Consider the following 25,095-nt stretch of genomic DNA (forward strand, 5'->3'; position numbering starts at 1 on the left):
CATGGGAGGGGGGCTTGAGGTGAGGATGCAAGAGTTGGACATTTAAGGGTTAAACAAACATTCTGGAGTGAAGCTCCTCCCCTCTCCCAACCCTCCAAGATAGCAGTGTCGGCCTAAAGGTGTTTGGGGCCCGAGGGGGGGGGGGGGGGGGGGGGTGTGTGGAGGAAGTTTCCGAACCAGTGTTCTTGCCCTGGATCCCATGGGGTCTTCTTCAGGCTCTGCTTGAGAGACAAACGGGCACCAATCTTAATCTCCCACCGTGACTACTGTACTAACCGACCTTCCCTATATCTCTTTCTACCCTCCACAATCCATCCTAAACACTGCGGGAAGACTAATAATCCTCTCCTGTTGCCCCTCATCCACTGAACCATTCTGCAAAGCTCTACACTGGCTCTCGATATTCTCCAGAATTCTACTCACGCTGCTCATCCTCAGCTACTAAGCCTCACTGATGTCTCCTTCACACATCTCTAACCTCACAAGCTACACACCTGCTCACCACCACTACTCTGCCACTGGGCTACGTCTCTCCTCCCCTCTGGTCCCCTCACTCCCGCACTATATGCCTTCACTCTCGCTGCGGACCTATGGAACTCACTTTCAGGGCTTTAAAAGACTATACCCAACCTTCAATCTTTTAAAGTGCTCTCTCAAAACCCAACTCTTCACTTTGGCATATTACCCCCCCTTCCCCTTAGACTATATCGTCTGTACCCTCCTCCTTCCACTTACTTCCAGCTCGTATTATCTTGGCTTTGCCCCCTCTTTAGACTGTAAGCTCCCATGAGCAGGGCCCTCTCCTCCTTCTGTCTCATGTCCGCACCTCATTTGTACCTGTCATGTGTCACGTTCCATTTTATGTTTAATTTGAACGTGTATTATTTTAGTGTAATCTGTCTGCCCATCACTGTAGAATCTATGGCACCTTATAAATCACCGATGATGATGGTGATGCACATTATCCTTTATTTAAGTAATGAAAAAACAGCCCCAAAACATCCTCTGCACCCTACATCCACATCACTCAACCTAAAATTCCCCCAACTTGCCCCAAAACACCACTGCCTACCACTAAGGTCCCCCACTTACCACAAAATTCCCCTACATGCACTCAGACCCCCACTTGCAACATAAAGCCCCCACAGGTCACTCACATCTCAACCACTCACTGTGGCTTGTTGCAGAGTCCGCAGAGGAAGGAGGGAGAACATGTGGCGATGAATACATAGCACTCAATAATCCTCCTCCTCGGATATGCTGCAAGACCACCCTGACCTGTGCAGAAGAGGTCACATAATGCAGGAATTGGCTGCTCTTGTTGAGTCTTATTTGGGCAATGTATAGAATAAGTCAGAGCAGGGTCACAGATTTGGGGAATGTGTTTCGCACGACGTGTGTTGTGTGTACATTGCTTCTTAAGAGATGTGGGGCATATTGGATGTGAAGCCTGTATTCCGTACAACAAAAAGAAGCAAAACAAATACTTGCATGCACATTTTATGTGCTAGATATTCAATCATTAAATATCTAGTTCACAAACTTGTTACTTCTCACAATCTCCATAAGATACTTTACGAACAATTGGGGAAATATTTTTATTTAAATATGTCAAAAAGGTATAACACAAGTTACAACAGTCTGTACTCAAAACAAACAAAAGAAAAGCATTAATGGAAAGATGTATACTTAATATAATAGCTACGTTTTCTAAAGTCCAAACCGTGAAAATACCATGCAATTGTTTGCATTTTATCAAATCAAAGCCCAAAAGGTAATAACATTTTCACAAGTTCATTGCACAAAAATAGTGAAATGCATTATGGATATCCTGTTATTTTTATGGGCACAATTTCATTATTCACCCTTTACAAATGCTAGCCAGGCATCCCTGTCACATTCACTGTTACCTCTGAACTGTGAGCACTGAAAAGATTGTGTTAAAAAATGAACTTATCAGATGAAGTCTACAGCAAGGTAGAATGCTCATTAAATTAAAGGGGTTGTACAATCATGTGTTTCAAATGCCAACCACTGCTTTTCAGTTATTAGTCCTGCAAAGAAGATCAGTGCTGTGATAGGGCGGTTTGTGAATGGCTCACAACCAATCACATGCTGACTCACACCGCATTTAAATATTCTCCCAGGTAAACGCTGTTTAAAGCAGATTTAGAGGGAGGGTCTGGGACGTCCCTTTTTATTTCCAGATGAATCAGTTTACACACACAATGACTTGTCCTTCCCCCCACTTCTTTTCCTAATTCAGTAACCTGTGCAGAATATTTTAGAATAAAATAAATCCTTTAAACATCCATTATTTCAGAGCAATTGGAAATTAAGTGGTTAAAAAAAATAACAAACTGTTCTGTTATATTGGATGGTATTTAGAATTCTTTTTAATAATGTCTATATTCAAAAGACAGTCATGGAATTAAACTTTCTATGAATTAGGCACCTTTACATGTGTTGTTTTTTTTTGTTTTAAAAAGATTTACAGTATTTTTATAGTAAAGTCAACATAAATACAATGGAAACAAACTTCTCCTTGAAGCTAAAAGGTCATTTGGAAAAACAAGAGAAGTTAAAATGTTTATACAAATACATAACAAGCAAAGTATTTTCAAACAAAAGATTTAGGGGTAAATTTACCAAGCTGCGGGTTTGAAAAAGTGGAGATGTTGCCTATAGCAACCAATCATATTCTAGCTGATATTTCGTAGAATGTACTAAATAAATGATAACTAGAATCTGATTGGTTGCTATAGACAACATCTCTGCTTTTTCAAACCCGCAGCTTGATAAACTTTCAATGTCAGAAAGGGCATGACATGGCGATTAACATGTAAAGCTGCACATTTAAATAAACACTGCAGTACTTTTAATATGTACAAAATATTAGGTCAGTTTGTGTCCCTTCCTTCAAATTAATGGTACCTTATTTGCTTCCAATATGGTACCCTATTAGGGATGCCGGCATAAGTCCTAACTTGTGGTCCTCAACGTTTATACTTTACCTGCCTCAAAGACATTTGTATTATCATTTTATCATTACTATTATGCAGTTGGCTTAGCAGTTCTTGTATTGTTTCTGGTTATTGCTTAAATAAAACTGTTATTCAGCATAAAATGTTGCAAATAAATGTAGAAATAAAAAGAGAAGGGGGGGGGGCTTAAGCAAACATTAGTTTCTTCCTTGAATTTAAAATGTTCCCATCTCTAAACACAGTGGAGGTAGCCATTTTATGGACTGAACCATTATTCATGAGAGGGTAGTCTATCAATTTACCAGGAATTGCCTCAGTGATGTCAATAGTTCATAATGAATTGGTAAACTCCATACTCAAAACTCAATACGTCCCGTAACACAATCATTGCTTCACATCAACACGTAATGTGAGTACATGAAGATGTTAAACGATATGAGACACAATATGATCTACCGCTCCAGTCTGATGTTTGGACATCTCAGCAATCCAGGCCAGCGAGCTAAGATAATGTAGGAATATCTATCGAGCGCAGATTGCTGGCGTAGAGCGCACTGGGAGGAACAAGCTGTGAAATTAAATACTGAACGAGATGACCTTGACAAGGTCACATTACGTTAGTGGCCTCCAATCTTTTATACCTACGGCAGCTCTGGGCTTGGAGAAATCTAAAATACATTAAGCCTTATATAAAATATGAGTCACTAATAACTTTAATATATAGAGATTATGAGAACGGTGTTGTCAGCTTTACCCACATTTATATATAATGTGTATCTTACATTAGCCCAGCACAGCTTGTTCACATGTTGTATAATCCATACACCTTGTTCCTAGTTAACAGGTTTTCACTGCTACTTTTGGTATTATATTCATTACTATGTGGAATGTATTGAAAATAATAATTAATGATATTTAGATTTGTCTAATGTGCGTGAACTATTACCGGCACATTGGTAATTATATAAGTATAGGTACTTATTGCATTATCAGTATTTTCAGCAGTACTATTATGATGTGGTGCCAACACTTTAATACACTTGTGTTTTCATTTTTATCATGGGGTTCTCGGTACAAATATATTAATATTACTTTTTATGTATAACTATCGTGATATAGAATCACTACCCCGACGTTCATTTGCATCCATATAACTGATTAAGGTAATCAATCGAGAATTTATTTTAACCTGTATTGTTCCATGTTATGATTTGCCTCTGTGCTAGTTTGTTGATTGATTAAATTGTTTGTTATGAGCATGTATGAATGTTATTAGCCACTCACTGGCTCGTCCTGCCGCTCAGCGCTCACGTTGATTGGCTGGATGACCACTAGCGGCTTACACTGCGGCAGAATATAAAGATGAGCGCACACATAGGCTGATAGCGGTCACCGTCCAGTCACACTTTATAACATACCAAATAATTACCCAATCAAATAGATCAGATTGTTATTATGTAGAGTGTGCTTTTTGTTACGGAAACATCAGGGTAACTTCCCACCATCTCTGGTCTTTTAATTGAGGAGTTCAACTTTGTCATATATTTATGTTTATAATGCATTTTATATGCTGGCCAGCTGGACACATAGACGGCTCATCCACCACTGCGGTATTTGCAAATCCCTCGTAATGCTCTCTCTCTTACACCAGATCATTAATACAGGATTAATAAAACAAAAAAAGAAAACAAGTCACAAATTAATACTTTAACACTTCCGGTCATTATTTAGACCAATGATAAAAAACAAAAAGTGGAAGAAGATTGAAATGGTAATGAAAACAAACTCAAGTCACCACTCGAATGGAACCTCTTTGTTATTTCACTTGATGAAAGAGCGAAGACCCTCGATTTCCCGTGGCAGGTCAAGGAAATGGATCTTCTCGAGCAAATGTGGAGTAGTTACTCTGCTTATGAATAAGACAACAGTAGCAAAAGTTGCTCTAGGGCCTTCCTTCAACCTATATTGAATGGGGCACGTCCATCCTTTTCAACGTCCTTTAAAGGTGGCACAACAAGAACCTTTCCAAACGTCTTCTGAGAATGTGTGATTAGTCCCAAGAGATGAGGAAGGGGTGATGAAGAGTGATTCAGTCTAGAAGTGCAGTACCCCCAGATAGCACTGCCTTGGAAAGGAACAAGAAGCTGAATGGACAAGCGCCTTTATCCCCCTTCTAGTGAACTAGTTCCGGCTGATTTTCCACAAACGGCAGCACCCCACTGACGTAGTAGGCTATGCCGAGAGACAGAAGAGCAATAACGATGAGGAGGAGGAGGACCCTCCAAAACCCAAGATCCTCAACAAATTCCTGCCAAGTGGTGCGGAAGCTGGAGAGGACACCTTCCCCCTGCTGCAGGTTTGGGTTCAGAAGGGAATGGCTTTCCATAGCACTGCAAGAAAAGGAAACAGATCAGTACACACAGAGACCAGACATGCATCGTCTATACACTAGACATCCAAAAGTTTAGGCCAACGTTACACCGGTAATATGCCAACAATCACGTCAGATGTGTTGTCCTACCCCAATGTGGTTTGTGCTCTCGAGTTATACAAGAACTGTCTTAAGAGAAGTGACCAGACTTTGTTAACCCTTTTTTTTTTCAAATCTGTGTTTTTAGATCAGGACATAATTAATAATCGTCTCTCCAAGTCCTACAATCTGATCAACCTAATCTCACGTGACAAATAACAGCTATGGACTTGTCTTGGCCATTCCAAAACCTTGATTCTTTTCTAGTTCAGTTGTAGATTGCTGGTGTGCTTAGAATTATTGTCCCGTTGCATGATCCCATTTCCGCCAAAGCTTCAGTAGTCGGATAGATGGTCTCACATATTTTTTTGCAAAGTAAAATCTATCAAAGGCTATTTATTATATGAGATTAGATTGATCAAATTGTAGGAAGACTAGATGATAGACCATTATGACCCGATATATAAAAACACAGATTTGAAAGTAAGAGGGTTTCTACTTTTTCATATGACTGTAATCAAGAGAAAAGAAAAAATTAAACTGTACATTTGAGAATTATTATTAATTTTTATTTATAGGGCGCCACTAGGTGTCCGTAGCGCTGTACAGGGACAAACAAAATTACAATACGAGGTGAGACAGCACAGTACAGTAAACAATAAGCACAGTAACTCAGTGAGCTCAGAGCACAGCTAGGGGCGGGGGGAGGGGAGAGGGGAAGGTCCGCATACGACGGAGCCCAAGAGGGAGGGCACGGATGACAGGGAGACCCCCAGAGGGGAAAGGAGGGAGCGAGAGGGGACGGGGGGGAAGAGGGTCCTCGAGGAGGGCTAGGTAGCTGGAGAGCAGAGTTAAAAGTGGTGAAGACAGAAGGAGAGATGACCCTGCTCAAAGGAGCGTACAATCTAAGGGGTGGGGTAGACAGAGAGACATGGGGGAGAGAGGGAGAGAAGGAGGATAAGGATAATGGAAGGGGAATGAAGGGGAAGAGGCAGAAGAAAAGGTAGGAAGTTAAGTGGGAGACTGGAAGGCTTTAAGAAAAAGGTGGGTTTTTAATGCCCGTTTGAAACTGGACAGATAAGGGGAAGTTCTGATGGAGGGAGGGAGCTTGTTTCAGTGGAGAGGGGCAGCGTGGGCGAAGTGCCAATTATTATATAGCACTTGTCAATATAAAAATGTGCATATAATTGATAAACCCACTAACCAGAATGCTTTTCTGCTAAAAAAAAATAAAACTACATCAAACTTAGAATACATTTTTATATTTCGAGAAGTATTCCCTGAACACAGTCTCCAGCCCTCTGCAAATACTGTTTCCAGTTCATTTTGAATTGATTGATTCAGATGTTTTTTTGCATTATTTGACTTGTTTGTGCCAGCCTGGCCCATGTATAGAGAACATAGTTAAACAGTTCTGTGATCCTGTATAAGAAGAGGGGGGTAGAAATGAAGCACTTCTGGTTGTCTGCTGCAACGGGACAACCTACGCCGTTTGCTTTCTCTTCGAGTAACAGCAAAATCTACTGCCATAATTCCCATTAATTAAATGTGTCTCTAAGCCTCCGCACGACTCCCACTGTCAAGGTTTTACTAATAAGCTGCTAAGCAGCCTGTCCTCTGAAAGTGCAAAGCGTGTTTGGCACAGGACTTAGAATAAGTGTGTGGTACACAGTGTTCCTACCAGTAATGGGAGTTCAGCATTGACACACGTATCCTGACACTTTATGCATAAACAATGTGTATCAAGCTCAGGTCCGTCTTGTCCACTATAAAACTTTAACAAAAGAGAAGTGTCCAGGCTGAACCCACATTATCAGATAGTAACAGAAAATAAGAATTGCTATTAAAGTGATCCAACATTCACATGTATAAAGCCGATTAGTTCCCTAGAAGCTGGTGGGATCACTGATACACAATGTACAATGACGACAGTCTGTAATAAATGGGCAAATGATGGACTTTTATAAAAACCAAAAGTTTTGGTGAAACTGTAACAGAACTTACAACACAAGGTATAAATTATAGATAGGATAGGTTGCCTTGGAGTGAATGTGATTTACTTTTCCAAAACAACCTTTAGGCCTTAGTTCAGTTCTTGTTGACTATTTGAAGCAAAACGGATTTCCCGTAATGGAGAAATGGTTGTGTAGTACAAATGGGAACTGTTTATTCATGTATATAGGTAGTATGTATTTACAACTCCAATTTTATGAATGGAATTGCTAAAGAGTGAATCCCTGTTTGCTTTCACCCAGAATCCCTGATCCCACAGCATATACAAGACACATTTCCTGGCCACGAGGCAAAGCCGAACAATTTTCGGCAATTTTCAGCAGTAGAGTTGGCCCTCTCCAACTCTACTGCCGCCTACATCTCTAACCTTCTTTCCATTCACACTCCCGCCCGCTCCTTGCGCTCAGCCAATGACCGACGCCTCTCCTCCACTCTTATCACCTCTTCCCACTCCAGAATCCAAGACTTTTCCCGTGCTGCCCCCCTTCACTGGAATGACCTCCCTCGTTCCATCCGCCTCTCTCCTACTCTGTGCTCCTTCAAACGTGCGCTGAAAACTCACCTCTTCCTCAAAGCCTACCAATTATCCACATAACCCCTTTCTCTATACTCCACTCGCTCTCCCCTTGCCTTATCTGGCTCCCCCTGTGCCGGTATGTTTTCCCTCCCTTAGGATGTAAGCTCACATGAGCATGGCCCTCTTCCCTCCTGTCTCCTTACCGTTCTTCTGCTCCTTGTTTACTACATCAGCCAGCCTGGAGTTTCTGAAGCATTGGTATTTCTATTTATTGGTTTGTACTGTTTTACCCTGTTTAGTCTACTGTTTGTACTGTGTACGGCGCTGCGGAAACCTTGTGGCGCCTAACAAATAAAAGATAATAATAATAATAATTTTAATAATTAAAGAATAGTGAATAGTAACGCAGAGGTAGATACAGCAAGCAGGCTGAATATGAAATGAATTTATCGATTCACCAGTGTTTATGTGAGGAGACCGACTGCTGGCCAGGACAGGGTTGAGAAACAGAGGTTTGTAAATCACCTTCACATCAATCCTGACTTAAAAAAAGAAAACAGTAAGCAACAAAAAAAAGGAAAAAATTAGTTACATAATTGTCTTTACCCCTGATCCAAGCAGACACACCACTAATTTACCATGACCGCATATATTTCAAGGAATGCTATTTAAATCTTACAGTACTTTCCTGACAACTAAAACTAATGTACATTTATTGTTTGGATAGCATCATATAAAACGTATAAACATTTCAGGTGCAAATTCCCTAGTGTGTGGTACATTCTAACGTGTAACCGATGAGAACCCAAGACAAATGCCGGCTACACATGGTATGATCCTACCACTCAGCCAGGAGAAGAGTCAAATTTGGCCATATCTGAAAGTGGCCAAACTAGAGGTCAACCGGCCGTTACGATAACAATCACATGAATCTCTTCCGGCATCACAGGGGTCCCAAAAGACGTCAACCGTGGTCATCTTCTGGCCACACTAATCCATATAAATGATCTGATCTATAATGATTATTTGCAGACATTAGGGTTATTTTGTGACCACACACATTGCTATACTGGGCCAATTGCCCAATATTGCTGCAGATTTCAGAGCGAGTGTGGCCAGCATTAGTTTTGCAGTCTACAAAAGAGAATGAAATGACACTATTGTCTACAAGAAGGGATTCACCATCTGCTTGTACTCAACATAAAATCTAAACCTCTCAATGTTTGTTCAAAACCTACATAGAATAAAAAAGTACACAAACATTTTTCTCGCTTGGGAAACATTTAAAGCGGAAATATTAACAACGTATTTTGATTTTATAATGAAGTTGCTAAGTGCACAGCAACAGGCGGCCCAGCTTATTCCATCCTGAACGGTCACACGGTGATTAGTAAGGTTGACGTGTAAGCCTGGCTGGCCACAGTCATCTTAGGAAAGGAACTTTAGCCCCATTACTGGATAACAACTTGCAGGATTTACCTGTTTGAAGACAATCTAATGCCTCAATGTAATAATGTGAAAGAACACAATGTGTAAAGTTTATAGTACAAATATCATGTATCTGTTCAATAAGGAAGTAAAAGGAAATCGGTTGATGAAGGAAATGATTACATTTATATTATGTTCTGTATCTCCATAGAAGTCAAAGCAGTTGGACTTCAGCTGTGTGAACATTACAGAGTAGGGGTTTTTCCAGGTAATTGGAATGTGTATATGGATTGCCTCTAACAATATTTTAGTCTTTATGTTTTAACATAACTTAAAAATGAACTCTATTATTTTGCGTGGATACAATTTTGCCCAAATGTTTTAAAAATACTGTTTTAGTGGAGAAGTCATAGCCATTATTATTGTAGCTGTAAGATCTGCGTCTCTCATCCCCCCTCATTACATCCTCCCATTCCCAGTTACAGGACTTTTTTCGGGCTGCACCCACTCTATGGAATACACTCCCTCGCACACTAAGACTCTCCTCTGGTCTACAAACTTTCAAGCGTTCTCTGAAAACCCACCTCTTCAGACAAGCTTATAATATTCCTCAACCACCCTCTGAAGCTCCCTACATTACCCTATTACACCCTCTTAACCTCACTACATTACCCTATTACCACCCGTTACACAATTTCACACAAGACAACTACCCCTTGACCAACATTGCTGTGTGACGGGATCATTTAGCTTATGAGTCTCTTTTACCTTTGCAGTCTGGCCGGACCAAAATGCAAAATGTAGACTTAATCTCATGTGTCAAACTCCCATTGTCCCATAGATTGTGAGCTTGCGAGCAGGACCTTCTCACCTCTTTGTCCGTTTTACCCAGTTTGTTTATTAGTTAACTATGTTTGTCCCCAATTGTAAAGCGCTACGGAATATGTTGGCGCTATATAAATAAATAATAATGATGATGACGTAGCTTCCTCCAACTTCATCAATCTCTTAGCTTGTCCACTTTACACTATACCGTAAAACAATATGTGTCATGTCGTTGAATTATCACTAATGCTGGCTACACACGCTGCGATATCAGGCGATTGACCCAATATTGCAGCCTGTGGTTCTGAAACGTCCCCATGATGATGAAAATCCAAGTGAAGTTGGTCAGATCATTACCGGACATGTGGATAAATGCGGTTGGTAGATGACATCTGTCTGTCTCTGTGGTCATCGTTCAACGGGCCACTCTGACCATGGAAGCGATGCGACTACTGCACTCAGACGTTTGGCCAGAATGGACAAGCGACAGGATCATACTGTGTGTTGTCAGCACAATGGTTTTGTTTACAGCAGTTGTTCTCAAACCTCAACAGCAGTTTTATGTGTCTCATCTCAACTCAAGCGTACGGAGCATAGTTATGCTGGTCATACATTGAACACCCGTTCGCTGTTGCCATTTGTGACCACAAACACATGTGAAAAGCAAAATTGAAAAGATTTAGTTGTGTAGGGTTGGGTCAAACAACTGTATTACTTGACGGCCACGTTTAGTCAGCAGACGACCACAAACATGTGGATCGGTCCTGCAGATTTTTGGACCTGTTGGAACAAGTCCTATGATAATTTGATTGGGTAAATCGGTTTGTTTCAGATCCACACAAGCACACAATGATTTCTGTCCAAATTTCATGAAAACTGGTCAACATAATCACCTCACATGTGCCCGTCATGAGCTTTATTACATGGGCCGTTATTGCTGTCTGACTGTAGCACCTGATCCTACTCACAATTTGGCCATTCAAGAGTTTAGCCGAATCCTAATCAGAAAGATGCTGCTGTTCCGCACTGGGACACAATTACACAGACGGCATCCATCATCCAATGGCATTTTTGACCAGACCTGATGGGCATTTGAAAGATCCAGATCACGGTAATTGGATCAGCTGGTGGTTTGGGCACAGACCCAGCGACTTGTGACAAATTAGGTCTAAAATGAGCTAAATGGCTGGCAAATACACAGCATGTATGTACGGGCACCTTGACCTGCTGCACAAGGCTGTTAGTTCCAGATTAAAGAGATAATCTTTGGCTCAGCACTACCCTATACTGTATGGTTTTAAAGCCCTTCTTAAAGGTGTACACAAGGAAGTAATATGGAGGCCAGGGAGGAATAAACAGATACACACCTAACCTTCCTCTAACAGAACATGCTCACAAAGCGATCAACAGGCGTTTCCGGCTGCTGGAGTAACAATGTGGGAGGACAGCTGTAATACCTGTTTTATAGCTGTAGCTCACCTTTGGGTAAGTGGATAAGATGAGACATAAAGTGTCACTGAAAACTACAGACATGCACACAGGGCTGGCTACAATGGCCACACAGAGGAACTCACTCCGTTAGTGCCAATCTTCATTTATGAAAGTACAAATGTGACTTCTCGCATCTACTGCTGAGTAACTGCGACCCTTTCTTATGGGTAGATGTAAGCCATGGGCCGGGATGGCGGTGTCGGCTGGAGGGCAGAACTGTGCATCGTTTGATGGTAGGCACTGGGAGGATAGGGGGCATTCCTTGTAGAGTATGGATAAGGCGATCGAGTGCTCCCACTTTTACACCAATATGGGAAAATGAGATTTTGTTTGGGGGATGGAAGTGATAAAGGAGTGTAGACGGTGATTTATAACGGTGATTTATAAGGGTGTTTTCCCCCCCCCCCTCCCCCCCCACTCCCGTGGGAAGGCACATAGCTTTTTCCTCGCTCCTCATGTCTCAGCTGTGCCCTCTTCCACTAGAATATAAGCTCTCTAATTAGCAGGCTCCTCCATACCCTTTGTTTTCATGTCTGCGTTTATTTTGTCTGCCTTGTATGTCCCTGTTTCATGCATGTCCCGTTTTTCCTACTGTACGGCGCTGCGGAGCACTGTGGCGTCTTATAAATCTACGATAATAATAATTAAAAGAGAATCAGGACTCATCTTATGCCTTTAATGGGACACCGTTTGCATCTTCCAGTTTCACTTTGGCTGAATTTCAAACACACACAAATAACATGTAATAAACGTTGGCCCCCCCGATGTCATCTCACTTTGATTTTTTGTAAGCTAAATCAAGCAGTAATTTTAGGAGAAAAACTGAAAAATGTAAATGAATAAAGGGGACGGTGCTTATTAATCGGTGGTAGTCATTTCAGCGACTATCACCAACCCGATACTACTTACCTGGACAAGGATTACCCGACCGTCTCTTTTCCTTCCTACATACTAGTCAAGCCGAATGTTTATTATAGTGATTTGCAAGAATTGCGATGAGCTCACAGCAGCTGTAAATGACGTTACTTTTAAAGCCGACCGTATTATTTGTGGTCTTAAAGGGATAATTTAAGGAGGCGCCGGGTCCACAATGTATTTTAGTAAGGCTTTGTCATTATAGAAGCAGCGCCTCCTTAAATTATTATCTAAGATCACAAATAATACTGTCGGCTTTAAAAGGAACGTCATTTACAGCTGCCGGCCTGTGAGCTCATCGCAATTCATCAAAATCACTATAATAAACATTCAGCTTGACTAGTATGTAGGAAGGAAAAGTGACGGTCGAGTAATCCTTGTCCAGGTAAGTAGTATCGGCTTTATCATGCTCGCTTTAACGTACCACACCCCTTATTATTACTGTAGATCTTGCAGCGACGTTTCACCGATTCCACATTTTCAGGTATCTGCAGAGATTGATCTTCCGAGGCCAGTTCCAAGCACCGGGGTTTGGGCGCCCACCTTGATATGTTGTAGGAAGACAAGTAGGTGCGCACATAATAAGTGATCCTTCATGTGTCATTGATGAGCTGGAAGGATGCAGAGAGGCTTTGTCCATGCAGCGTTTTGACTATGGTCCGTCACACGTCAGCAAAAGTAAAACTTCACTTCAATGTACCTACAAGCCGTTTCAGGCCACCTTCTTCATTAATTGCAACTTCCAGTTTGCTCCTAAATACAGCTTGATGGAGACTCATATATGTCTTAGTTCAGTCATTACAGTTTAAGCCATGTGTACTATTAGTACGTTTTAGTTTTTTTTATTAACTTGGTTTATGTGCACATGCAATGCACTTCAATGTGGAAAAGGTACATTGAAAGTAATGGTCAGTTTCCGAACATCAAAAAAAAAAAAGAAAATCATGCAAAATCCAGGTTATTTTCTTTATTTAAAAAAGCTCTGTGGTCACAAGATAAACTAGGGACGTCCCGCAGGGATGTGCAGCTCACAGCCCTTGAAGTTTGTTATAATACCTTGTTTTCCATTTAGCCACAGAATTGGGTATATTTGAATAGGCCGTCTACTCCGGTCCATGATTAGATCCTATAAACAGCACCAAACACACAGAAACAGGAGCTAGATGTATGTAAGGAAGAAGGACCAGCATCTGTACTGGCCTCAGAGCGTTCCCGGTTCTACCAACTGTGTTACACACACACACACCGGTCTGGATCAATCAGTACACTGCACCTGAACACGTGCTAGAAACCTTCCAAATTACTTGTGTACTTGACTTTTTCATATTGACTATTTGTCTGGTTTGTCTGGCAGTTATCATTTACAACGACCTTTGATAAATTGACTCGATTTTCTAGCCATTCGTTTTATTTGGACTTAAATTAATTAGTATATTCCTATTAATTTAAGCAACAAAGTAACTACGATGCCACCTAAAAGACAAATGTCCGCTGTGGTAGTAACTGCACAGCAAGAAGCAGCAGAAACATGAAGGGCAGAGCGGAATAAAGCCCAACAACAAACTATGACTGATGACTAAAGAGAACGTGATCGTCATCCCCATGCAAATAGGACTCAGGAAATTGTCCGTCACAGAGAAAACAATCTAAGAGCGAACAGGACAGAGGTGATATCATGTCAACGCCTACAAAGTCAGAGAACTAGATGCCGCGCCATTCTTAAATTGGTTATTTTGACAAAACAAATTTGCTCATATCTCTGGTCCCATGAACAGTATTTGTGAATTTTGCCACCCTAAGTACTTTGCATCTAAGCAGTCATCTGACAAACTATTCAATCAATGCTTCCACAAGGGTAAAGTCACATTGGGTGCAAAAGGGTCAAACATGATCTTACTCTTATTTTTTCTGTCACTTTGACGGGCTTTTAACTAGTAGTAAAATAAATGCATAAAGTTCTAGAACCGAGAACGTCCAGAATGTTTCCACCCGTGAGCTAATGTGTAACTGTATTTTAGAGGAGAAACAAAGGTCACTTTCACTATGAATACCAAGCAGGATTAGTGAGCCTGTGGATTAGGAAACACTACCTGTGTAATAAAAAGCCCTGAGATTCCATGGGAGAAACAAAACAAGTGGTGTTTTTATGGGGCCTAGAAACTAAAAGTGTAGAGTATTGTAATACTAGGAACAGAAAGAGGAGAATGTGGCGTTTACTATGTATCCTCCTCCTCCCCTTCTATAGTACATCAGTGGGGTGTCCTGCCGCTAGTAAGGTCCACTGTAATTCCATCGTAAGACAGGGAGGTGTGTACTGATTGTAGCACCTAACTGAGCTGGTCCAGCGGCCGTCTCACCAGGTGCCGCATCTGGATGCGGCCCGACTGCCTAGAATGGGAGAAGTTCTGCTTCTCCAACTAGGAACTGTAAGGAAGACACTCAAGGTACTGGTGAGATTGTACACAATCATTTTCACTTGAAAACCAAATTATTCCGCAAAGAAATCTATCTGCATATTTGCATTTACCAATAAGACTGCACAATAAAGGTGGAAGTGAGAGAACATCTACAAATAATATAAGTGTTATTCCAATCCCACTACTCTGTTTTATAGCTGACTATTTTAATATTAGACACTTGCAATACTTACCTTTGAATCCAGCACTGACCCCTGCAGCCATCGCTGTTATACCTACAGAGCTTCCCATTTCCTTTGGGTCCCTGGAAACCTATAGCTGATTATAATGTGCTATATTATATGTCCGCACATTTCTCATATTATAATTTTCTGTCACAGTAGGACACTTTATAATCTGCTATAATTGCCAAGAGAGCAAGAAATCCGGAAACTCAGAGTGAGAGTCATTAAGGCCAACAGCGTACAGTCAATGGTGTACATTGATGAAAACGGTTTCCCAGGTAACAGTGCAAGAAAGGAGGCGTTGCCCATAGTAACCAGATTCTAGTACAGTTTAGAAAATAAAAGCAAATATTTGATGGATCGCTAAGGCCAACACCAACTTTCCTGCCACCTACTTGTGGAAGAGTCTTCATAAATGTCCATCTGTATAATTATGGTTTGTCAAAACCTCTGATTGGACGGCTATGACTTTTAGCTATTTACTAAGAGTCGGGCTTTGTATCTAGCAGATTCTGATGGAGAGGGAGGAAATAGTGGTCACACTTTACGTTTCAGTATATCTGCAACAAATTACATGTAAGAAACAAGTGTACACAACATTTTCCTGCCAGCAGCACATATACTTTTCAGGAAAAAACAAAAAAGAACAAAAGACAAAACAAAAACAACAATAACAATTACAGGGTGTATTGTGCAACATGGTGCAAATAGTATATTGACGATAGCCAATGTCTAACTGGTTGCTACATGCACCTATTCTTAGAGTGTTTTCCGCACAGCATCTACATCTATCAGCTTTTATGAAACTATAAGGTATTTTATGCCGCACAGCAACAGTTTCAACAAAACAGCGAAGTTACAGTAGTTTTGGCTCTACAGTCGTTAATCAGAAATCGAGAGCCAGAGATTACTATCCTCAACCACAGCTCAAAAGTAGGACAAAAACAATGTTAATATATGCTTGTTTCTGGCAGTAGAGACGTTACGATCATTTTGCATGCTATCATCATCATCAATATCAATTGGAGGTGAGGGTACCAGTAAAAAAAAGTTTAAAATAAAAAAGGAAAAATTGTGGAGTTCTCGCTTGAATAAATCTGCCAAGGAATTCCTGAGGACTCATTCACACATCTGCACTTGGAAAATGTATAAAAATACAAGAAAACAAATTCCGGTTTTAGCGACGCGTTTCTAAAGTTGTTTTCCCGCTACAATCTATTGTACAGGAGATGTGTTTACGCAAGAGAAGTAGGTGGTACTGTATTCTAACACAGCTTTAAAAACCTTTCAAGGCCATAGTGGGAATGGCCCAATTGACTTATATGACCATTATTTAAATATCTTTTTAGTGAATAAAAAGGACGCACACAGTGGATAGGTTTGACCAAGACCCGAAGACACTAGAGAAAGACAAGCAACAGATAAATGGTTATATAATATAAACTGCTCCCAACATACCAATCTTCCTCGGTGGATCCTTCGGACAGAGTGCTGTGTCCCTTTTCCATCAGGAGCTCCGAGCATTGGACGTACCTTTCGCTTTCGGCCGTCTGCATGGCCTCTATCTTAGAATGGGTGCCCCTGTTAAAGCCCTTGACTTCTTGTTCCTCCAGGGACTCTAACATACGGATGACTTCTTTATTCACCCCTCTGCGTTTCGCTAGGACCAGTGGAGTGGCACCTTGATGATTGCTGGAATTTACAGAGGAGAACATGCATTAAGGAAGGTTTAACACACAATCTGTGATTTAGCACAAGAAGCCGTCTAGGGGACTGTTAGTTAAAACAGAAAGATATAATTACCTGCACTCCTCTCCCTACAACTATAATGGTAGAGGCCAACTGTCTGTTTAAGGTTTACCTATTGTAAATAAACAGTAACTAGTGACAGCACTAGTGCTTCATGTCTTAGTGGTGACAAGTCCCTAGTACATGGACAGGTTGTATTATCATGATGTGGAGCCCACAAAATGACCACGTTCACAGTGGCTCCATTTTAGAGGACTAGAGCAGTGTTGGCTAACCTGTGACACTCCAGGTGTTGTGAAACTACAAGTCCCAGCATACTCTTCCTGCAATAAGCTGCTAAATATTGGCAAATCATGCTGGGACTTGTAGTTTCACAACACCTGGAGTGTCACAGATTAGCCCACACTGGACTAGAACATGACTAAAACTGCTTCAGTCCAGTTTTTGGCATTTTAGAAGGAAACACAACATTTAAGGTTCCTCCGAATCCACGTTTCAGGCAAATATTAAATGGTTTGAATTAAATTTTGGTTTGACCAATTATATCCAACCTGTGACTTTCCTGCACTTTTAGGACACTCACCAAATGTCGATTTTAAGTCCATTGGAGACGAGGAACTGAATGGTGTCAACGTGTCCACACAAGTGCAGGGCTGTGTTCCCTTGGTAATCGGTGGCCAGGAGATCGGCTCCAAACTTGTGCAAGAGCTGACAGATGTCTACGTTCCCTCTGGCCGCAGCCAGGTGAAGGCCGGTACGGCCGCGGGTGTCGCGGATATTGGGGTCAAAGCCACTTTCAAGCAGGCGCTTGGAATAGTTGAAGTCTCCGTCAATGCATGCCTGCAGCAGGGGCACGTTGGTCAGGGAAGAATCGTTCACAAACACATAGGACATGGTGGAATCTTGATGGGCTACAACTTACAAGAATGGAGAAATAAAAAAAAAAATGAATAACAGCACAGATAACCCCTTATGATTAATACAATGATTGGCTCCTCATACATATGACAAAAGTATTAGGATACAGATATGAAAGTGGGTGACTATTATATATATATGGTATATTTTATCTATCCAGGGAATACGATATAGTATCAGGAACCCACGTTGTGTATGATATACCAGCATACAACTGTACACCCTTTACACAGTGTACCTCATTCACCTTAAAATAATCTGGGACGGGAGCTGGGCCAAATTGGTCCGAATGTGGGTGCGAGGTGGGATCATTTTGCCCAAAAGTTTGAAGTTTCTGGTTCGTTGTATACGAAGGACTGATGTTCCTATTCCCATGCATGTCACCAGGATATGCAGTCAGTCCAGATATACATAATTATCGTATTTGCGCTGGCCATGGCTAACAAAGCGAGGCTGAGGATGGAGCTGTGTGATCTAGTGTGAGCACTTACAGTCAAAACAGACCAAGCCTCAGTATGCATTCGGGAAGGGGTGCGGGGACTTTAAGACTCCTGGGCAGCACGGTGGCTAAGTGGTTAGCACTTCTGCCTCACAGTACTGGGGTCATGAGTTCAATTCCCGACCATGGCCTTATCTGTGAGGAGTTTGTATGTTCTCCCCGTGTTTGCGTGGATTTCCTCCGGGTGCTCCGGTTTCCTCCCACACTCCAAAAACATACTGGTAGGTTAATTGGTGTTAACAAATTGACCCGTGTGTGTGTGTGTGTGTGTGTGTGTGTGTGTGTGTGTGTGTGTGTGTGTGTGTGTGTGTGTGTGTGTGTGTGTGTGTGTGTGTTAGGGAATTTAGTCTTAGCTCCAATGTGGCAGGGACTCATGTGAGCGAGTTCTCTGTACAGCGCTGCGGAATTAGTGGCGCTATATAAATAAATGGTGATGTTGATGATATGCGGTCAATCCTTTGATCAAAGTTAAGTTGAACTGTATTTGCTTGTAACGTAAGTTTTCCTTTGCTACTTATTCTAGTTGAGGCAGATTTTCAGAGCTGACCATACTGCAATACTATAAACAGTTAAACTCCTGTATTTGCATGTATTCGCTCCATAACTGATTTACATTAAGTACCAATGTCTTTGCTCTAAGCTATGTTGGAACAGGAGAACCTGATACCTTTGGCTAAACAAGCAGTGTCACCTGATAACGCAAGACCTATAAAGGAATAGCCTCTCTTACATGGCTACTGGCTTATATCTTTACTCTCTTTTCTTTTACTTGTTTCCGTTAGGGATATATTAATGTTTGTATTACCACAACCCTTAATAAAAACAAACATGATTATAAAAAGAACGTTTGAAGCTCATCACCCTTGCAAGAATCTGTTTAAAAATGTCTTTGCAGGGATTTGGAATGTAGCATACTGAGTGATTTAGTAAAGTATAAACTATTCAGCAATATTAAGCAAATTATGTTGCTAAGTAATACACAGGGGTATATTTACTCAACGGCGGGTTTGAAAAAGTGGAGATGTTGCCTATAGCAACCAATCAGATTCTAGCTGTCATCTATTTAGCACACTCTACAAAATGGGAGCTAGAATCTGATTAGTTGCTATAGGCAACATCTCCACTCTTTCAAACCCACGGTCTAGTAAATATATCCCTCAGACTCTGATAAGCATTAATGCTAAATAGTTGGTTTATTTGCTTCTTAAAATTTGAATAACAAATTCTTAAATATTTTTTTTTTTTACTTTTGTATCCTGCTCACATTTCTGGTCTGCGATCATATATTTATAGTCCTAAACTTTCCTGATGAGTCAATATAAGACCAAACATTAACTTGATTTGGGGATAATAAAAGTTTCTGTATATTATTTGGTATGTGCTTTATATGATTATTATTGAGAGTCTTCTATAATCTTTTCTGACATTTGTCACAGATAAGCATCAGTTGGTATATATTTTCTATATTAATATCCCGCAAGTAATACAATATACCAATAAGTAACATCATAAAGATATTAAATGAGATATCCACTCAATTATATTTTCAATTTGACATTTAAGATGATGTGCAAACATTTATATTCATTTTTCTTCTGACTAAAGCCTCAAATATACTGCATAGTTGCCTACTCCCAAATTTTTGAGAGTTCTCCCAGACTGCCGGGAGTGCAGGGCAACTTCCCGCATCCTGTCCACTTCGTAAGGGAAGTGGATGAGGGCGGGGCTAATTGAGTCATCCCTGCTGTAATAGGCTGACATTTCTATAGTTTAGCAGAGGGGTGGGGCCTAAAGACTTGATTCGCGTTGTCACGCCCCCAGATCTTCGCAGCTTTGGAGATCTCCCGTAGAGAAGATCTCCAAAGTTGGCAAGTATGGTATGTTATCCCTGTGTTTGTGTGGGTTTCCTCCGGGTGCTCCGGTTTCCTCCCACACTCCAAAAACATACTGGTAGGTTAATTGACCCTAGTCTGTGTGTCTGTCTGTGTCTGTGTGTGAGTGTGTGTCTATATTAGGGAATTTAGACTGTAAGCTCCAATGGGGCAGGGACTGATGTGAGTGAGTTCTCTGTACAGCGCTGCGGAATTAGTGGCACTATATAAATAAATGATGATGATGATGATACCGGTGGGGGATTTTTGGCATTTAAAAAAACGCTAGGATTCCCCACTGTGTTTTCTAGCAGTAAATGCAAGAAACAGACAAGATGCACAATAATGAAATGCAACCAGAAAGCTACCGCAATACTGGCAACAATGCCAGTGGGTACGGTGACACTACAAACAATGGTAGTGTCAGACCTACCTACATACATTTTAATAGCATTAAAAACGCTAGTACAGCGTAAGTAATAAACACCTGTGGTTTTGAACCCTTATGGTTGAACATCAGATTCTCTGTAGCACCAAGGGGTAGATTGAGAGTGAGAGCTCAAACGACATCTTTCCATACTCACTTGATACATGTCAGCTGATAACTCACAAGTAGATGGGCTGGAACAATGTACCACATGCTTATTTACCACCAGAATGCATCAGAAAAGCTAATAACAGAATTTTATAAAAAGCGGAGCACTTCCATTTAATATTACTAAACTGGCAGTATACTTGCACAAAAAGGAATAGACGTACCGGCCTCGAAGCTCAACTGATCCAGACTAATGTCCTTGTTTCTGTTTTGATAAGACAGGTTGGGATCCAAAATGTTTCTTTCCTTCCAGTTCTGAAAGGAAAATGTGGTATTAAAATATTCTGGACAGCACACAAAAGCTTTGAATTACCATTATTTTGTCTAGTGCATAATTACAGTTTCTTTAGTGTTATATTTATTCTTCATACTTCCGAATATCATGCTTTTTCACTGTTGCAAAACTATAACTTGGAATGTTAAATCTCAAAGAATTCAAATATCAATAGGACACATGGGAAAATATTCTGCAACTTTTTACTGCATTTACAGTGACTTTTATGAATTGCACAAACTTCATACAAAAGAAGTGTCAGGGATCCAACCCAAAAACCAATTTGACTGCACCTACCAGCAATTTATACCTGACCCATTCCCCTGCCATATAAACGTTACTATGCCTCTGCTCATTCCACTGCCTCAAGAGTGCCTTACAGCACCTCATTCCGATACCTCAAGAGTACAAATCCGCACATTACGCTATGCCTCAAGAGTGCCTTCCTGTACCTCATTCCACTACCTCAAGAGGGCCATCCCGCATCTCATACTAATGCCTCAAGTGTGCCCTCCCGTACCTAATTCCGCTATGCCTCAGAGTGCCCTCCTGCACCTCATTCCGCTATGCCTCAAGAGGGCCATCCCGCATCTCATACTAATGCCTCAGGTGTGCCCTCCCGCACCTCATTCCAATATGCCTCTAGAGTACTCTCCCGCACCTCATTCCAATATGCCTCTAGTGTACTCTCCCGCACCTCATTCCAATATGCCTCTAGAGTACTCTCCCGCACCTCATTCCTCTATGCCTCAAGAGTACTCTCCCGCACCTCATTCCAATTTGCCTCTAGAGTGCACTCCTGCTCCTCATTCCGCTATGCCTCAAGAGTGCTCTCCCGCACCTCATTCCAATATGCCTCTAGAGTACTCTCCCGCACCTCATTCCAATATGCCTCTAGAGTACTCTCCCTCACCTCATTCCTCTATGCCTCAAGAGTACTCTCCCGCACCTCATTCCAATTTGCCTCTAGAGTGCTCTCCCGCAACTCATTCCAATGTGCCTCTAGAGTGCCCTCCCGCAGCTCATTCCAGTATGCCTCTAGAGTGCACTCCTGCTCCTCATTCCTCTATGCCTCAAGTGTGCTCTCCCGCACCTCATTCCTCTATGCCTCGAGTGCCCTCCCGCACCTCATTCTACCTTAAGAGTGCCATCCTGTGCATCCCCTTGCTGCCTCAAGAATGGTTCCTATTCTTGTTCTTCTGCCTTAGAGTGTCATCCTGACCATATACCTTGTAAATGATTTGCCTGTATTACAAGCTGCTGCTAGTATTACAAGGCCAGACGTGAGCTATACATCTACATGCATGTGTTTAAAAACTACTACTGTTAAAATGTATCCAAACAAATTCCACAGATGCATTTAAGATGTGTGGTATAAACTTCTCCTCTCTCTAGTTAGAGCTGGAGCCATTTGTGAACCAAACGTACGTAGATGACGTACGCAAAAAAAAGCACTTATGTACAAATGTTGACTTGGATGCGTCTCAAGATGTAGCTTAACAGTGTTAGCAGTAAATGCTAAAGTCACATTACCCAATTGGTACACAATATAATAATGTAATTAAGTGTCATATACACAGGAGACTTGTATCCTGACAGGCATTAATAATTGCATTTTCAGCACAGAATGAAATTAAGTACAAACATCTCCACATCTGTTGTTCATTCCTTTAGAAATCAAATGAGAATAGTGTATCCTGCAGTAGTCCAAATGGAAATGTGAATCAAGTAACACAATTAAATGAACCCTTATATAGATAAGAAAATGTTCCTGATGTGTGTGTGTGTATATTCTACTATATAAATGCCTAGTGGCGTGTGGAAAAGAAAAACAACCAAGCTGCAGCGCCACCTGCTGGGCAGAGTTATACACTGACCTATATATTTCTTGAAGGAGAAGTGACAGTTGGGAGTGGTTGGTGGTTGCCGGGGGTGACAGTGGGGAGTTTTTAACACCTTAAGTAGCTTGATGAAGGATGTGGCGATGAAGATGAAGGATGAGGTGATGGAGAAGAATGATGAGGTGGTGACATGTGGACAAAACCACGTTAAAAAAGGGCGCTTGCGTCGGGAAGTAACGCTCTTCCCCTGAGGAGGCCTGGGCTAGGCCCAAATGCATGACAAGAACCTTTTTAACACCTTAAGTAGCTTGATTTGACTAGAATGCATGAGTATCATGCACGGGTTAACTTGTATATATATATATATATATATATATATATTTTAGTAAACACAGTCAATCTGGTAACTGTCTACATATGGTTATGTGTCCTTCATATATGGGGCTCCCAAAACTGAGGAAACTGGACACCAATATGACACAACAGGAAAGCAGCTCACATGACCCCATATTAGATCCCTCCATTATTCTAATTGAGTCTATTAACCCAAGTAAGTGCCTTAAAAATCAGAATTCTAGGAAAATAAAACTTCCAACAAGAAAAATCGGGACTGTCCTAGTAAAACTGGGACACAAGAGAGTCAGACCCCTATGAGCAGGACTGAGTCAGTCATGACTGCTGCACCCAGTCTGGTTTGCAGGATATCATGGCTGTGACTCTGTTTGTTATGATAAGACAACGCTGCAGGATATGTCACTTGGAATACATATTATGAGCTGCAGTCTTAGAATTAATGTCCTCTCTCAGCTCCCCGTATAACTGATCTTCATCCTAGATTTCTGTCCTCGGTCTCCTCTCTCCAGGCCCAAGCAGGCCACTCTCATAATCTGCTCACCGATCCGGGGACACCTGAGGGCGGGTGAGCAGTCACTGTGCCCCGGTACAGGCCTATAGGCCGGCCCCGTCATACATGTTACTAATAACTGATGTCATAGACCACTTAGGGAACGTACCTGCTCCAGTCCCTGCATAACACGACATCCAGCACCGGTGCAGTGTTATTGTATTGTACAGCGATGATGGAGGAGGAGCAGTGACCTGCACATAAACAGAGGCGGCCATCTGAGCACAGAGGACATCTGCTGGACACATGCTAGAATGCAGTATACTGTTCATGACGATTGACAAAGAAATGAAACAGAAATGGTTCAATAATGTATTGCAGTCTATGGAAACAAATGTATGTTTGCAACAGATGGGCAATGTTTTGGGTATCCCAACTAATCAGTTATATATTAGGCATGCAGAGAATGCTCATTTCCTGTACTAGATAAGCCATCTATTCACTGGGTAATAATATTTTACTTTTGTTGGTAATTTAGTTACACTATTGCTGGAGTGTTTATTCCTCACAGAATGTTTGCATAAAGTCAACTGATTTTCTTCTTAGATGGACACGGTGTAGTTGTAGGGTCAGGGCCATGACTATGGTGGGGGCAGGGTGTGCGGCAGATATGGGGCCCAGAGGTGAGGGGAGGCCTGGCAGCCTGGCAATATCGGGTCCCCCCCCCCCCAACCAACCTCCTGGGCCTTCACTCCCCATGACACCCCTGCTCCCTGTTGATGCCCCCACTCTGCTCTCAAAACAGCAGAGTGAAGGTCTCTTATGGTAATGCGGCACTCCGACACATCTGCACTGGGCGCAGTCCCTGGACCACACATGCTCAAAAGAAGCCCTGCTCTGCTGAGGACAGAGTGGGGGTAACGGTCAGGGCCGTCTTTCCCATTGGGCACAATGGGCAGGTGCCCGGGGGCCCTGCAGCCCAGGGGGGCCCGTCAGAGGCAGCACAAAAAAAAAACCTGAAAAAAAAAAAAAGAAAATACTTACCTTGCGGTCAGCTGGCGATCTGGCTCCCTCCCTGGTCTCCTCCTCTGTGCGGCGCTCGCAGTGCATGTCGGGCGTCCGACATCCATTGCGGAGCGCGACGGAGGAGGAGACCAGGGAGGGAGCCGGATCGCCAGTTGACTGCAAGGTAAGTATTTTCTTCCAGGTTTTTTTTTTGT

The 25,095-nt window shown here is 41.8% G+C and overlaps 1 protein-coding gene across 1 annotated transcript; it reads right to left on the bottom strand.

Annotated features, from left to right (window-relative positions):
* Positions 1–1,584: 1,584 nt before the first annotated feature.
* On the bottom strand, positions 1,585–24,162 carry ANKRD46 (ankyrin repeat domain 46). Its single transcript, XM_075213884.1, has 5 exons — positions 24,045–24,162; positions 21,081–21,171; positions 17,617–17,950; positions 16,743–16,976; positions 1,585–5,374 (listed from the first exon to the last, which is right to left on the bottom strand). The coding sequence occupies exons 1-5, from the start codon at positions 24,060–24,062 to the stop codon at positions 5,158–5,160; spliced, it is 894 nt and encodes a 297-aa protein (XP_075069985.1). The 5' UTR covers positions 24,063–24,162; the 3' UTR covers positions 1,585–5,157.
* Between the last annotated feature and the right edge of the window lie 933 nt (positions 24,163–25,095).

This window comes from Mixophyes fleayi, chromosome 5, assembly GCF_038048845.1.
Source record: "Mixophyes fleayi isolate aMixFle1 chromosome 5, aMixFle1.hap1, whole genome shotgun sequence".
In the NCBI taxonomy this organism is placed as follows: domain Eukaryota; kingdom Metazoa; phylum Chordata; class Amphibia; order Anura; family Limnodynastidae; genus Mixophyes; species Mixophyes fleayi.